Source organism: Salvelinus fontinalis, chromosome 8 (assembly GCF_029448725.1).
Source record: "Salvelinus fontinalis isolate EN_2023a chromosome 8, ASM2944872v1, whole genome shotgun sequence".
Taxonomy (NCBI): Eukaryota; Metazoa; Chordata; class Actinopteri; order Salmoniformes; family Salmonidae; genus Salvelinus; species Salvelinus fontinalis.
Window position 1 is genome coordinate 10,008,683 of NC_074672.1, and position 17,284 is coordinate 10,025,966.

General features: G+C 43.4%; 1 protein-coding gene across 2 annotated transcripts in view; it reads right to left on the reverse strand.

Moving 5' to 3' along the window:
- LOC129860507 (fidgetin-like protein 2) overlaps positions 1-13,842 on the reverse strand; it is a 29,563-nt gene extending 15,721 nt beyond the window's left edge. For both annotated transcript variants that reach the window (XM_055930943.1, XM_055930944.1), the window contains exons 1-2: positions 13,574-13,842; positions 9,689-9,848 (exon numbers count right to left, since the gene is read on the reverse strand). In XM_055930943.1, the coding sequence (XP_055786918.1) occupies positions 9,689-9,713 (25 nt within the window). In that variant the 5' untranslated portion in view covers positions 9,714-9,848; positions 13,574-13,842. The remainder of the gene's footprint in view (positions 1-9,688; positions 9,849-13,573) is intronic.
- Between the last annotated feature and the right edge of the window lie 3,442 nt (positions 13,843-17,284).

Below are 17,284 nucleotides of genomic sequence, written 5' to 3' on the forward strand. Positions count from 1 at the left end.
GCAGCATCTATAAAAGCCATTCATTGCTGCTCCTAATCAAATGTTTGCCGACTGCATGAAGCCTCTCTCCCTACAAACTCAGTTGTGGGTTGAAGTGCTGTTTATTAAATGGACAGCATCCTTCTTTGATGTACTAGCTACTTCCTCAGTATGCCAGTAGTGGAATTGATTCCTAAACATGCTTGTGTATGTTCTCACAAATGATGTACACACGTGTATTCATGTTTACCTAACAATCTCAAAGTGTTATATTGGCTGTCTAAACATGATTACTCTCCTTGACAACCCTAAGCCTCAGAACACACAAACATGGTTGATAGATCCCTTCTCAGACCTGAATTGAAGATGCAGTGCATGTGTGCAGTAATAAAGCAGTAATAAAGCACATTCTAGGTAACTAAGTGCCTCCACCTTCTATCATTGACTTCAAACTGCCACTCTGTCTGTCTGTCAAGCAGAAGACACAGACATTCCCTGAGAGAATTCCCAGCTCAAACCGGTTTTGAGACGGTCTGAAGGATCCTAAAAGGTTTCAGTGCTATAGCCTGTCCCCCACAGCCCAACACAGACAGCAGAGGGAGAAGAGTCCAGAACAGTTCATTGAGATTCTAACGCACGGAGGAAGTATGTGTGGAATTCTGTTTCAGAAACAGTCGCGTTAAAAAACCTTTGAAGCCCGGTGCTCTGAGCTCAAACTGGGTGCTGGAAATATAAATCACTTGGACAGAGATGAGATGAGACGAGATGAGATGAGAGCGAGAGGGTAGAGTAGCTCCACGTCCGAGAGAAAGAGAGAGAGAGACAGTGTGTGACAGAGGCTGTATTTGCACTGATAAATCACAAACGTGCGGCTGAGATAAAGCAGGTTAGCCATCCAGTCTGTTGCTCTACTGTTATGTATTCAGTCAACAACAGGTAATCAATGCCAAGCAGGATGCAGCTCCAGCATGCTATAACCTCGGCTAATTGTTTATAGAGTGGTTATCTGCAGGGCTAGTCTCTCTACTGGAATGTTAAACAATGTTCCTCTCATTAACACCGTTCTGGTTCACCTGTATTATAAAAGACACATACTAATTCACATACAAGGAACAACCAAATAAGGGAAGTGAACAAGAAAATAAGAATAGAGCTCTCCGAGAATTGAGAATCTGAGACTAGTCCTAGACAAAAAATGTTGTTCGATGGAGATTCAGTAAAGTGCTTCTTAGTCCAGGAAACCACCCTATGAATGTGTTAATCAGACGTACCCCTCAATAGTCGTGGTACCTTTCTCTCCTCCCTCTCCTATGTTTGATTTATGACGCTAATATCCAACATGCTTATCTGGTTGAGGTGGTTCTTCTCCTGCATACTGGGGCTCTAACATAAAAACACTGATCTACCCACAACCACGTTTCACCGGACGACAGTGTCACAGAGAGAGTCAGTCGGACTGCATGAAATCCCTGATCTACCCACAACCACGTTTCACCGGACGACAGTGTCACAGAGAGAGTCAGTCGGACTGCATGAAATCCCTGATCTACCCACAACCACGTTTCACCGGACGACAGTGTCACAGAGAGAGTCAGTCGGACTGCATGAAATCCCTGATCTACAAATAACTTTGCATCCCTATTAACCACTCTCTTGCTCCTCTGTAGTTTGTCAGACAGTAACAGAAAACCCTCAACCTATTGGTAAGAGCTACTCTCTCTCTCTCTCTCTCTCTCTTCTCTCTCTCTCCTTTATTCCCCAAACATCCATCAGCGGAAGATGTATATGTGTTACCATTCAAGACGAAATGGATAAAGATAATAAAAAGGAAAGTTGACATCACATCTTAATGTATGTTCAATAATGGTCCTACTGATGATATTGTGTGTGCAGCAGCAGCAAAAGCAAATCCCATTTAAGGTCAACAGTCTTTATTTTACAGCCCTCAAAAAATGGGGAACCCCTCTGAAATACTCTATATGGACAGTGAGATTGTAGGAGCGGACACACAGCGGTTTTAGATAGCCACCATGTTGATTCTCTCTCAGGCCACTGACACACCAACACACCCACTCTCTATCTCTCTCTCCCTCTCGCTTGTCATTTTAGAAAACAACCCTTCCCATCCCCCGTGCTTGCTACCCTGCTACCCTGCCCTCACACACGTCCACAAATGGTAGAGGCCACAGCCGCTTCTCCCCAACCCCATTTAAGAAAAACAGGGTCCGTATACAGTGCCTATACAGTGCCTTCAAACCTCTTGACTTTCTCCACATTTTGTTGTGTTACAGCCTGATTGTAATTTTGATTTTTTTAGTCACTGGCCTACACCCAATATCCCACAATGTTAAAGTGGAATTATGTTTTTCGATTTAAAAAAATGAATTAATTAATAATGAATAGCTGAAATGTTTTGAGTGAATAAGTGTTATACCCCTTTTTTATGGCAAGTTTAAATAAGTTTAGTCCAAAAAATGTGCTTAACAAGTCACATAATAAGTTGCGTGGACTCACTCTGCGTGCAATAATAGTATTTAACATGATTTTTGAATGACTACCTCATCTCTGTACCCCAGACATACAATTATCTGTAAGGTCCCTCAGTCAAGCAGTGAATTTCAAACACAGATACAACCACAAAGACCAGGGAGGTTTTCCAATGCCTCGCAAAGGGCACCAAATGGTAGATGGGTAAAAAAATGGCAGACATTGAATATCCTTTGTGCCTGGTGTAGTTATTAATTACACTTTGGATGTGTATCAACACACCCAGTCACTACAAAGATAGTTGCCGGAGAGGAAGGAAACCACTCAGGGATTTCACCATGAGGCCACTGGTAACTTTAAAAAAGTTGCAGAGTTTAATGGCTGTGATAGGAGAAAACTGAGGATGGATCAACAACATTGTAGTTACTTCACATCCTGTTTGCAACAAGGCACTAAAGTAATACTGCAAAAAAATTGGCAAAGAATTCACTTTTTGTCGTGAATACAAAATGTTATGTTTGGGGCAAATACAATACAACTTATTGCTGAGTATCAGTCTCCATATTTTCAAGCACAATGGAGGCTGCATCATGTTATGGGTATGCTACTATTCATTAAGGACTGGGGAGTTCTTCAGGATAAAAAATAAATAGAATGGAGCTAAGCACAGGCAAAATCCTAGTGGAAAACTGCTTTCTAGCAGACACTGGGAGATGAATTCACCTTTCAGCAGGACAATAACCTAAAACACAATGCCAAATCTGAAAATGGTTGTCTAGCAATGCTCAACAACCAATTTGACAGAGCTTGAAGAATTTTGAAAAGAATAATGGCTAAATGTTCCACAATGCAGGTGTGGAAAGTTCTTAGAGACTTACCCAGAAAGACTCACAGCTATAATCGTTTCCAAAAGGGCTTCGACAAAGTATTGACTCAGGGGTGTGAATACTTATGTAAATGAGATATTTCTGTATTTAATTTCCAAGAAAATTGCTAAAATGACTAAAACCATGTTTTCCATTCATCATCATGGGGTATTGTGTGTAGATGGGTGAGATATATATATTTTTAAATCAATGTTGAACTCAGTCGGGTAACACAAGATGTGGAATAGGTCAAGGAGCATTTCTGAAAGCACTGTATTTGCAGGGCCGCCCCTAGCCTTTTGGGACCCCTAAGCTACATTTTGTTTAAAGCTAATTTCATGCAATTCTACTCATTTTGCCATGGAGTGGAGAGAAAAACGTACAATTTTACAGCTAATTTCCTACAATTCTACACTTTTTGACATAGGGTGGAGAGACATTTTTGCAGTTTTATAGCTAATTTCCTGCAATTCTATGTTAGTATGATATCTGAGTGAGAGTGACTATTAAAATCAATGGGGGGTTCCTGGAGGTCAGGGCAGTAATTTGACCATGATTACTACAAGTTTAGATAGACAAATTTACAATGTAAAAAATATTAGCTGACATGGGCTTATTGAGTGACTGTCAGGCTCTGACATAGCAAGAGAAAAACTGATGTTGCACAACCAAATTTCACCTTGTTAATTCTAACTCTTAACAGACCCCGACTGAGTTCCTTTTTGGGGGGGCCCTAACGCCTGGGGGCCCTAACCGACCGCTTATGTCACTTACGGCCAGGGCCGGCCGTGTGTGTGTGTGTGGCTGCAGGCAGGAGGAGGCTTCAGGGTTTAGGGTGTGTGTTCTCCACTAATATATCAAAGAACAGCGGTCCGAAGGCTCTGTGATGACCAATCACCACCTCCATCTGTCTCCCTCCTCCTCCTCCTCCCTCCTTCTCCTCCAATCTACTCCTTTATATATCTCCCTCTCCTCTACAGCTCTTCTGCTCCATCTTCTCCTTCCAATCTCCCTTCTCCCACTATTCTCTCTCCCTCTCTCTCTCTCTCTCTGTCTCTCTCTCCCTCCCTCCCTCCCTCCCTCCCTCCCTCCCTCCCTCCCTCCCTCCCTCCCTCCCTGCCCTCTGCTTTGACCACATGGACAACAGCTATGAGATTTGTTAGCACACACACTCACAACACTAAATACATAAAAGCTCACAATGAAATACTGTTATGCAATTGAAAAATTGTTAATACAATGTTACTACACAGTTGTTGGAGCAACTCAATGATGTTGTGGTGTGTTTTACGATACGTACGCTGTACATTACTAATGGATTGCTAACGATGAAGGTAGTTTGTGTTATTTCTCAAGTAAGGTCATTTACTAATTAGCCACCATGGTGTGAACTGTGAAAGACGGTGAGTCTCATTGTTCAGGTTGAATTCTTCTGCCTCAGAACCCTTGTGAAGTGTGTGTGTGTGTGTGTGTGTGTGTGTGTGTGTGTGAGTGCGTGAGTGTGTGTGTGCCTCTTAATTGGGCACTTAATGGTAGCGAAGGTCTCCATAATGAGCTGGTGAACCCAGGGAGAGGGAGGCCTGGCTGTACTGAGCTGGCCTAGGGACCCCAACCCTCTACCCCATCTCTGGACATACACACACGTGTATGCATGCAAGAACACAATATAAACACATATGCACGTAAGCACTTATTTAAGACTGCGCGCACACACACACACACACACACCCACACACACACACACACACACACACACACACACACGCACACGCACACGCACACGCACGCGCACGCGCATGCGCGCACACACACACACACACACACACACACACACACACACACACACACACACACACACACACACACACACACACACACACACACACATATACTGCGCTGGGGGCTAAATAGAGCCCATTCACACCCCTCACTAATGATCCCAGCCTCTCATTCACACAGAAACTTCAGCGGGCTCTGTGTTTATTCAAGGGTGTCCTGGGGCCCTTCACTGCACCATCCAATACACCACCCATTACACTACTCTCTATGCTGGTTCAACCTGGACTAGAACAGATATATGCTGGAGCCATGCTCCATTCTTGGTCCTCTCACTATACTGGATGCCAGTAGAAACGTGTGCTTTTCCTGTGCTTTCCATTTTCAAAACATGTGCCTTTCTTTCAAACTTATAATGTCGTTTGGACCAGTTTGACTCGCTTTATAGGGTGACCGACCTGGGGAGCAGTGAGTAAGAGGAGTGCTAGGCAGATACACGTGGGAGCCATGCTCCAACCCCTCCCTGCCTCTCCTTATTTCAAACAGCTCCATGACTCAAGTCAGCCCGGCTTTCATGGGTCAAGTTGTTCTTAGAGATGGAGAGAAAACAAGAGAGAGAGTGTGTGCGAGAGAGGGAGAGAGAGAGAGCGAACGAGAGAACAAAATGAGAAAACGAGAGAGTAAAGAGAGAGAGAGTGTGTGCGAGAGAGGGAGAGAGAGAGAGCGAACGAGAGAACAAAATGAGAAAACGAGAGAGTAAAGAGAGAGAGAGAGTGGGGTCACAGAAAGGAGAGCTATAAAAATCTGCCGGATCTGAGTAGCTGCTCTAATCTACTCCGAGTTAGGCCAGGCAGGCTTATGTGCGTCGGTGGGTTGAAAAGAAAAGGTATCCCTTCACCAACAGCAGTGGGGGCTCCCAGCAACAAGAGTTAGGGCACTCCTGGGTTGCCGGCCTGGGACTGATTTAGGAGCCTGTTTGAAGTGCAGATTACAGATTCTTTGCACCAAATCCCTCCAGGAGTATTTATGGCCCCTGGAATCTCTCTCAGGTTTCCTTCAGGTCCGGCCCTAGCTGCCACGCCCAGCTTGGGGTCTCCTGGACAAGGGAGAGAGAGCCACGAGCCAGGGGTTAGGGACCAAGGCCGGACGGACTAACACAGAGGCGATGTGAGGGAAAAGAGAAGGTGAATAAAAGATCTATTCTCTATCTGGAGAGAGTGCATTTGTGCAGTGTGTGTGTGTGTGTGTGTGTGTGTGTGCATGTGTGTGTGTGTGTGTGTGTGTGTGTGTGTGTGTGTGTGTGTGTGTGTGTGTGTGTGTGTGTGTGTGTGTGTGTGTGTGTGTGTGTGTGTGTGTGTGTGTGTGTGTGTGTGTGCCATGCATGTGTGTTTATCTAGATCTAAGAAAGCTCTCTATGGGCACAAAGAGTAGCACAGAGTGTGTGTGTGACTATAGGTGTGTGTGTGAATGCTATGCTAAACAGACTGGGCTGAAATGCCAGTGCTAGGAGTCAGAAGTAACGTTAAAAAGTAGGAATGTTACTTCTGTCTTCTCCACCAAGAAAATACCGACATATAGGTGAGATTGTTCACATGTACACAACATACATTAAGCCTCCTCTTCACATGATCTGTGTCCTGAAGAATCATGAAGAAACTGTCAATAAAATAATAGAGAAAGAGAGAGAGAGAGAGGGAGTTAGAGACAGAGAGAGAGATGGGGGAGGGAGGGGGCGAGAGAGGGTGGGGGGATAGAGGGAGGGAGAGAGAAACCACACACAACCACAGCACGACAGAGCTTCTCTTCTAATGAATGGCCTGAAGCTCTACAGTCACACTACAAGAAAACCTGTATTGTGTGTGTAGAGGCAGAGCCAGCCGAGACCATTTAAGACAAACGCCCAATATTTGGTGTGTTGAATGAGTCCAGTAAAAGAAAGCAGTGTCCCGTAGTCAAGAGGAATTCGAAGGCATTCAAAATACTCCACCAGTAGTTTGTGACATTCTTGGATCTACATGTTCTGAGGAGAGCAGAGGAGAGCGTTGATTGGTCAGTCAGTGTGGTCTGCCTGGTTACAAGGACCGGATGGAACTCAGTTAATAACAGTTCTGACATCAGTAAGAACATGATCTACCAACTGAATTACCACGTCATAAAATAAGATTATACATAAGATATTCTATTAAGTCAGTTAGGGGCAGCAACTGCAAAACAATTTTTTTTCTTCATATAACAATAAGGTCAGACCTTTATTAGTGATCTGGCAACATTTCTGACTTCTGGTAACGTCAGGACATCTGTTGTCTCAGCCACTGTCTGTCACCAAGGGAGTACCCCAAGGCTCGATCCTAGACCCCACGCTCTTCTCAATTTACATCAACAACATAGCTCAGGCAGTAGGAAGCTCTCTCATCCATTTAAAAGCAGATGATAGTCTTATACTCAGCTGGTCCATCCCAAGATGTTGTGTTAAATGCTTTACAACAAAGCATTCTTAGTGTCCAACAAGCTTTCTCTGACTTTAACCCTGTTCTGAACACCTCCAAAACAAAAGTCATATGGCTTGGTAAGAAGAAAGCCCTCTCCCCACTGGTGTGATTACTATCTCTGAGGGTTTAGAGCTTGAGGTAGTCACCTCATACAAGTACTTGGGAGTATGGCTAGATGGTACACTGTCCTTCTCTCAGCACATATCCAAGCTGGATCACTCCTCTTTCACCCCAGCTGCCAAACTCACTAATGATTCAGATGACTATCCTACCCATGCTAAATTTCGGAGACGTAATATATAGATCGGCAGTGCGGGTGCCTCTTGAGCGGCTAGACATTCTTTACCATTCGGCCATCAGATTTGCCACCAATGCTCCTTATAGTACACATCACTACGCTCTATACTCCTCTGTAAACTGGCCATCTCTGTATACCCAGCGCAAGATCCACTGGTTGATGCTTATTTATAAAACCTTCTTAGGCCTCACTCCCCCCTATCTGAGATACCCACTGCAACCTTCATCCTCCACATACAACACCCTTTCTGCCAGTCACATTCTGTTAAATAGCTAGAAGACAATTACATTTAAAGAAAGAACAAGAAACTGAATTTCACAACAAATACTTTAGTTACTCTAATTGCAAAGTTTGTCCAGGTTAAATTCCTATCAGCACACTCCCACAAACACCACAATAAATACTACCACTCCTCAACATACTCCAGATTGCTAGAAAAAGGATTTATTCCAAGCTATTATGAAGTAATACTTTTTAAATTGGCCATTTTGTTCGATTTCGACCTCTTTTCTTGTAACTGTCATGCCAATAAAGCTCCTTTGAATCGAGTTAAAGAGCAGGGAGAAAAGGAGCTCTTGAAATGCAGAGAGAAGCAGCAGCCCCATGCTGGCAGCCAAACAATGCTTTTTGTGGAGAGACAGAGGCAGAGAGGCGGAAGAGTAGAGAGGGAGAGAGAGAGGGAGAGCGGAGAGGCGGAAGAGTAGAGAGGGAGAGAGAGAGGGAGAGCGGTAGAGAGGAGGAGAGGCAGAGAGGCAGAGAGGAAGAGAAAGAGAGAGACTATTTGCACATCGTTATAACACTGTACATGGCCATAATATGACATCTGAAACGTCTCTATTCCTTTGACACGTTTATGAGTGTCATGTTTGCTGTTCATTTTTGATTGTTGATTTCACTATTGTTTATCTATTTCACTTGCTTTGGCAATGTAAACACATGTTTCCCATGCCAATAAAACCATTTGAATTGAATTGAGAGGCAGAGATGTAAAGGGGAATGGAAACAGAGAGTGAGAGAGCAGAGGCAGAGAGAGAGAGAGAGAAAGAAAGAGAGAGGGAGAGAAATAGAGAGGGAGAGATTTAGGAAAGCTTTGACTATGTACATACTCAGTGAGCACAGCTTTGCTATTGAGAGAGGCCGCCGTAGGCAGACCTGGCTCTCGAGAGAAGACAGGTTATGTGCCCACTGCCCACAAAATGAGGTGGAAACTGAGCTGCACTTTCCTAACCTCCTGCCAAATGGACACGTCAGTCATCAGGTCCGCGTTAAAGGGAAAGAGAGGGAGGGGCAGAGAGAGAGGGAGAGGGGGAGGCAGCAGTGACCACTGTGGTAGCCTAAACTCTGAACCAGAGGAGGACTGACTGAGGTTTGTGAAATGACACTGTCAGAACCATAGGGTTTCTGCTGCTCAAGCCATCCCCACTCCAACCTCTTCTCTCTCTTACTCTTTCCTTTCCCCTTATTCTCCTCCTTGTGATGGAACGTTAAGACAGGGCCAATGTCCGACCGTGGCCAGGAAAGTAACACTGAGTGCATTCAGAGTGCACCAGAAGGTACAGGCAGCTCCTGGAGCCAACAAACTCAAACCCTTCTATAACTAGCTACAGTACAGTACAGTGGATTCCTCTTCTGTTTACAATTACTGTACAGAGTGAACACTACACCTAGATTGTCTGAGAACACCTGAGAATTCAAAGTCTGCTCAGGTGGGAATGTAGTGTACTTACTACTGATATGTATCACGAAAAGCAGTGTACTTACTACAATATAGGCGATAAGTGTAGGGTACTTACTATAGGGAACAATAGGACTCAGCATTCTGCGGAGCTGGCCTCAGTTAGGAGGAGAGTGGGACTGTGAGAGAATAGCAGGAGCCAGGTCGAGGTTAGCGTCTGTCCGCCTGTAGTCCATCACTGGGGTTTGCTGCTGGTACTGACACTACTGCACTCAGCCCTGGAGAAGGAGAGGAGAGACAGTTACAGACCAGTTACAGTTGCACAATGTCTCTGTACGAACATGCACACGCACACACAAATGTACGCAAGCAAGCACGAGACCAATTAAAAATCTAAACACACAACATAAGTTGAAACAATTCTTCACAAGCAAAAGAAAAAACTAGCAGCCTACAAGTCGAAGAAAAACCCAAACACACGCACGTGCACACTCACACAGGCTGTCTCCCAAATTGAGGCACGCACACGCACGCACGCACGCACACACACGCACGCACGCACGCACGCACGCACGCACACACACACACACACACAAGGTATTCATTAGACAGAGACGGGCAGGAAGGGAAACAGAGCATTAAGCTGATTGTGAGGCTGTGGCCATAGCTTTAATGAGGGATTTCTTAATCTGACTGCCTCACAGAAAGACCCAGAATACCACTCCTCTCTGTGCATTAACTGAGAACAGTTGAGGCTGAGATGCACACAACTGCTCTGTTGCTCTGTAGGTTAGCTAGGGCTGTAAAGATTGCATTCCAATGAGCCTGAACACATTTATGGCAGTAGAATTAGTCCAAATGGCGAGAAACAATGGTTCCTACAACAACGTTTGACTGACAGCACGTGTTCGATTTTAACTGACTTGTTTTACAGATCTTAGATATACTTTTGATACAAAATGAAAGACAACTCACAATGCTGCTATGTTCTAAGAGTACTCAAAAATACAATCCCCCAAATGTATAAAACACATAAAACATTTGAAGAAAGACATTTTAATTTGTTGCTTTTCTTTAGTTTCCAAGGACAAATAAAACAAATATTTCATTTTTGAAGGTTGGAGATAATAAATGTCAAGCATTTCTAGGGAAATAATGTAACCAGAAGAATTGTGTTTTAATCCTGTAATTTCTATCTTTATTGTTCCAATATGACTTTAGCTTCTCTAACAGCCCCAGGACAATATCAGGTCACAGAGAATTGAACAGATAATACAGAGCCTTTAGAAAGTATTCACACTGCTTGACTTTTTCCACTTTTTGTTGTGTTACAGCCTGAATTTAAAATGAATTAAATGTAGGTGTTGTGTCACTAATCTACACACAATACCCCATAATGTCAAAGAGGAATTTTGTTTGTAATTATTTTTGGAAATGAATAAAAAATAAAAAAGCTGAAATGTCTTGAGTCAATAAGTATTCAACCCCTTTGTTATGACAAGCCTAAATAAGTTCAGGAGTAAAAATATGCTTAACAAATCACATAATCAGTTGCATGGACTCATTCTGTGTTCATTAATAGTCGTTAACATGATTTCTGAATGACTACCCATCTCTGTACCCCACACACACAATCATCTGTAAGGTTCCTCAATCGAGTAGTTAACTTCAAGCACACATTCAACCACAAAGACCAGGGAGGTTTTTCAATGCCTCACAAAGAAGAACACTTATTGGTACATGTGTAAAAATTCAAAAAGCAGATGCTGAAAAACCCTTTGAGGATGGTGCAGTTATTAATTAGGCTGTGGAGGATCAATCAATACACCCAGTCACTACAAAGATGCAGGCATCCTTCCTAACTCAGTTGCCGGAGAGGAAGGAAACTGCTCAGGGATTTCACCATGAGGCCATTGTGACCTAAAACACAAGGCCAAATGGTTGTGATCTAAAACACAAGGCCAAATTTACACTGGAGCTGCTTACCAAGACGACATTGAATGTTCCTGAGTGGCGTTGTTACAGTTTTGACTTAAATCGGCATGAATATCTAGGCCAAGGCTGTCTAGCCCTAGAGCCCCACACTGGAGGTGCCCTAATACCCATAAAACCTAGTGGTCAAACAGGGAAATGGTTCCAATCGTTTTTCCACCATTCATTTTTACCATAGGGAATTTCAGAAACACTTAAAATAAGGGCTGTGTTTCATGTAGGCTTACTCTGGTGTGACATTTAGATAACCATGTAAATCTCTCTCGGACAAGGTGACTTTTATCAATATATTAGGCTCTATTTACTCTCAGATTCGAAAATGCTAATTAGCATCAAAGTAGACATCAAGCAAGACTACAAATCCCTGCAAGCTTCTGCATGTCATCTCTAGCTGACACCTTTACTAACAGGTATTGTGTCAATTTAAAACTTGCACAAGGACAGTTCACAGAATTGCCAATTTATGAATTACTACATTTAGCTAACATTAGATAGTTAATCCAGAGATTCTTACCTTTGCCTCGATTCGGCAGTCTTGTCCAGATCATCATGGCATTTGTAGTTCTTTATGACAGCCACATTAGCAGCTAATTATTGTTTCATTTTTGGGGGTAAATACAGGCGAACATATTGATAAAAGTAATCTTGTCCTAGAGAGATTTACACTGTTATCAAAACGTCACGCCATGGTAGGCCTACAGACCTTTTTTAAAAGTGTTTCTATAATGTGAAAAATGAATGGTGGAAAACTATTGGAACCATTTCCTTCTTTGACCACTAGGTTTGACTCATACAATGGTGATCAACAACCAACTTGACAGAGCTTGAAGAATTTTGAAAAGAATCACGGACAACTATTGTACAATCCAGGGTGCAAACTTACCCAAAATTACAGCTGTAATCGATGCCAAAGCTGTTTCGAACATGTATTGTCTCAGGGGGTTGAATGCTCATCTAATCAAGATATATTAGTGGTTTATTTTTCATCATTTTTAAAATAAATGTTCAGATTTTTCTTCCACTTTTACATGACAGAGTATTTTGTCTGGATAGCGGAACAAAAATTACAATTCAATCCCACTTTGTAACACAACAAAATGTCAAAAAGTCAAGGAGTGTGAATACTTTCTGAAGGCACTGTACATAATCACGCCAAACATACTATGTCAGGTCTCAAACATTGCACATATTTGAAGGACTTGGATCTCAAAACCTAATGCATACATTCCACAGACTATTTCAAAGCAGCTAGAAGAAACTAGGCTAAATATAGAAAAATGTCTGTTGACAGTCAGAATTAACATATGCAATTTTCTATTACAGTCATGATCAAATAAAAAAATGCTAAACCAATTTTTTAACAACTTAAAAATACAACATTCCATGAATATCCCAAATCTGTACAAATGTGGATTTCAGCATGTTTCATGAATGCAATGAAGAGCATGAACCTCTACGTACAACAGTACAACAATTACCATCCAATCATATGGAAGTGAATATTATGCAATAACCACAATATGACACAACTATCCCTAACCTACAGGCTACATAAGAGTTCTGCCTTAAGTGGGTTGAAGTGATTTCACTTCTCCTGACACACGCATCTCTAAACTAGCTTTATTCATTTCGATTTATTCATTTCGATTTTAATTCCTAAAAGCAATTGCTTTGCACCATAAATGGTATTCAATTCTATAAACAGTGCAGGCAATGACAAAGAATTACAGAAAGAGATATAGAGAGGTAAGAGAGAGGGCAGAGAAGCACACAGGGGCTAAACAGACGGACAGAAGACCAGGAGGTGTTGAGGTTGGGGGATGTACATAGTGGCCAGTGGCCAAAGACAAGTCAACACTTCCTTCACTTCACTCATTTACAACTCTAGAGATAGGGCCAAGTCAAACACACAGACAGCAGCCGCCACCTACCACACTACAGTATAAACACAACACAGTGCAGTCACAACACTACAACACACTGAGACAGAGGAGAGAGAAGCTGTTCTTACCTGTTCATGCCAGCATGTACTCTTTCTAGCAGATCTTAATCAGCAGTTAGATAATCCTGTGGAGCAGAGAGCAGAGAGCAGAGCGTGTGTTCACTGCTAGGCTTTTTTTCCACAACTCAACTCAACTCTCACTCTCTTGCTCTCGCTCTCACTCTTTCTTTCTCTACTCTCTCTCTTCTCTCTCTCTCTCTCTCCCCCCTCTCTCTATCTCTCGTTCTCTCTCTCTCTCTACTCTCTCTCTTCTCTCTCTCTCTCCCCTCTCTCTCTCTCCCCTCTCTCTCTCTCTCTCTCTCTCTCTCTCCCTCTCCCTCTCTCTCTGCCAGTGACAACAGAGTGCACACACACAATTCCCCTCCCCCATCGCTCCCATCCCCCTCTCCCCTCCCTCCCTCTCTCTCTTTATGTTAAAAGTATTTAAGCAGGGCGAGAGAGAATGAGAGGGGGCAGAGGGAAAAGGGGAGTTGACCAATCATGCTTGAGAGAGAAGGCTTGTATTCTATAGCCTTATCCCATATAGAGAATGAGAGTGAGAGAGGGAAGGATAGAAGAAGAGAAGAGGAGAGGAATGAGGGTTGAGGGAAATGACCAGATTGAGTTTGGCCCCTGGAGAATTATCTAGGGGTACACTCTTAGAAAAAAAGGGGCTATTTAGAACTGCATTGTGTCCTGAAATTAAATCTTTTTTAAAACGTATTCCACAGGTATGACAATTCATGTAATTTACTGACAAATCTCCTTTGCGAAGAAAGCAATCTGATTTACCGAGCAAGACCAATCCCAAATCTCTTCAAATGCAAATTTCCACATTTGTTTTACTGTAGTAGACACACTATATTCCAACTAAGCTCAACAGTTGTCGCTATATGTAGAGGACATAATGGACAGAATGTTAGATGGATGTGATGTTGATGACGTAAGCTGTTCCTGTGATCTGGGTTCCATCCCCATGGTCACTGGTCAGGTGATGCTGTCCCAGTTTATTGCTGCTCTTACTGGCAGTGAAGTACAAGAAACGCCAGCACACTGGCATTCTCTCTCTCTCTCTCTCTCTCTCTCTCTCTCTCTCTCTCTCTCTCTCTCTCTCTCTCTCTCTCTCTCTCTCTCTCTCTCTCTTTCACTTTACTGCTCTACCCCTCTCCCTTTCTCTCCTCGCTCTCTGTCTCTCCCCCTCTCCCTCTCTCTCTTAGAGCACCAGCTGTGTGTCTGTTTTTAGTCACACCAAGGGCCACACGGCCAGCAGGACTCCTCCTGTTACACACAGAGACTGAACTCCTCTCCTCTCAAACACATACATCCATCCACACCACGTTACTGCACGTTAATGCACAATGTATCTCCCGCCTTAAGCCTTACCACACAACACACACCGGCATACCGACACAGACACCGACACACACACTGACCCCGACACACACACTGACACACAACGATGCACACACCATGCATACCTACACAAACAAACATATAGTGTGATAGAAGGGGATACAGTAATCTCAAATGTTTCATCATGCCTTTAACGTGGACAGTACTTGACAGTACTGCACTATTGTGAAATGGCATTCATCACATGACATGGTGACATTGTGTGTTCATCACATGACATGGTGACATTGTGTGTTCATCAAATGACATTGTGACATCGTGTGTTCATCACATGACATGGTGACATTGTGTGTTCATCACATGACATTGTGACATCGTGTGTTCATCACATGACATTGTGACATTGTGTGTTCATCACATGACATTGGTCCCCCTGGCCTCATTTATACAGGCCCATTTGTGTTTGACTCCCAACATGAACCTTACAGCCGGTTAAAAGTAGGCTTCCCCTTCAAAGACGTGACCTGAGTTCTATTGAGAGCGGCTGGTGTAGTCAGTTAGCACATCTCAAATTGGAATGTAGGCCAAGAGAGTCACAATTAATTTTCTGTTTGAAACAAAGTAACCTCACAAAACAACCTACTTACCAAAGCTGTACCATAACATTAGACAGACAACGCATTCAAATGTCCATAGCATACCATTTAGTACGAAGCAATGTATTCTAAGTGGTAGGCCAGTGTGGATATTGGAACATAACCTTCTGTTTCTCCACTGGCTGAGCTGATTCCACCTCTATAGAGATAGAAGTTGTGGTATGGTGGATTGGTGAGGATGTTGAAAACAGAGCATTGCCTCTTCTCTCCTCCTCTATCTCTCTATCCCCCCTCTCTCTATCTCTCTCCTCCTCTATCTCTCTATCTCCCCTCTCTCCATCTCTCTCCTCTTCTATCACTCTATCCCCCTCTCTCTATCTCTCTCCTCTTCTATCACTCTATCCCCCCTCTCTCCATCTCTCTCCTCTTCTGTCACTCTATCCCCCCTCTCTCTACCTCTCTCCTCTTCTACCTCTCTATCCCCCCTCTCTCTATCTCTCTCCTCTTCTATCACTCTATCCCCCCTCTCTCTATCTCTCTCCTCTTCTATCACTCTATCCCCCCTCTCTCCATCTCTCTCCTCTTCTATCACTCTATCCCCCCTCTCTCTATCTCTCTCCTCTTCTATCACTCTATCCCCCTCTCTCCATCTCTCTCCTCTTCTGTCACTCTATCCCCCCTCTCTCTATCTCTCTCCTCTTCTATCACTCTATCCCCCCTCCTCTATCACTCTATCCCCCCTCTCTCTATCTCTCTCCTCTTCTATCTCTCTATCCCCCCTCTCTCTATCTCTCTCCTCTTCTATCACTCTATCCCCCCTCTCTCTATCTCTCTCCTCTTCTATCACTCTATCCCCCCTCTCTCTATCTCTCTCCTCTTCTATCACTCTATCCCCCCTCTCTCTATCTCTCTCCTCTTCTATCACTCTATCCCCCTCTCTCTATCTCTCTCCTCCTCTATCTCTCTATCCCCCTCTCTCTATCTCTCTCCTCCTCTATCACTCTACCCCCCCTCTCTCTATCTCTCTCCTCTTCTGTCACTCTATCCCCCCTCTATCTCTCTCCTCTTCTATCACTCTATCCCCCTCTCTCTATCTCTCTCCTCCTCTATCTCTCTATCCCCTCTCTCTATCTCTCTCCTCTTCTATCACTCTATCCCCCCTCTCTCTATCTCTCTCCTCCTCTATCTCTATATCCCCCCTCTCTATCTCTCTATCCCCCTCTCTCTATCTCTCTCCTCTTCTATCACTCTATCCCCCTCTCTCTATCTCTCTCCTCCTCTATCTCTATATCCCCCCTCTCTTTCTCTCTATCCCCCCTCTCTCTATCTCTCTCCTCCTCTATCTCTCTATCCCCCCTCTCTATCACTCTATCCCCCCTCTATCTCTCTCCTCTTCTATCACTCTATCCCCCTCTCTCTAGCTCTCTCCTCTTCTATCACTCTATCCCCCCTCTCTCTATCTCTCTCCTCCTCTATCACTCTACCCCCCTCTCTCTATCTCTCTATCCCCCTCTCAATTAAATTCAATTCAAGGGGCTTTATTGGCATGGGAAACATGTGTTAACATTGCCAAAGCAAGTGAGGTAGATATTATACAAAAGTGAAATAAACAATACAAATTAACAGTAAACATTACACATACAGAAGTTTCAAAACAATAAAGACATTACAAATGTTATATTATATATATACAGTGTTGTAACAATGTACAAATGGTTAAAGCACACAAGTTAAAATAAATAAGCATAAATATGGGTTGTATTTACAATGGTGTTTGTTCTTCACTGGTTGC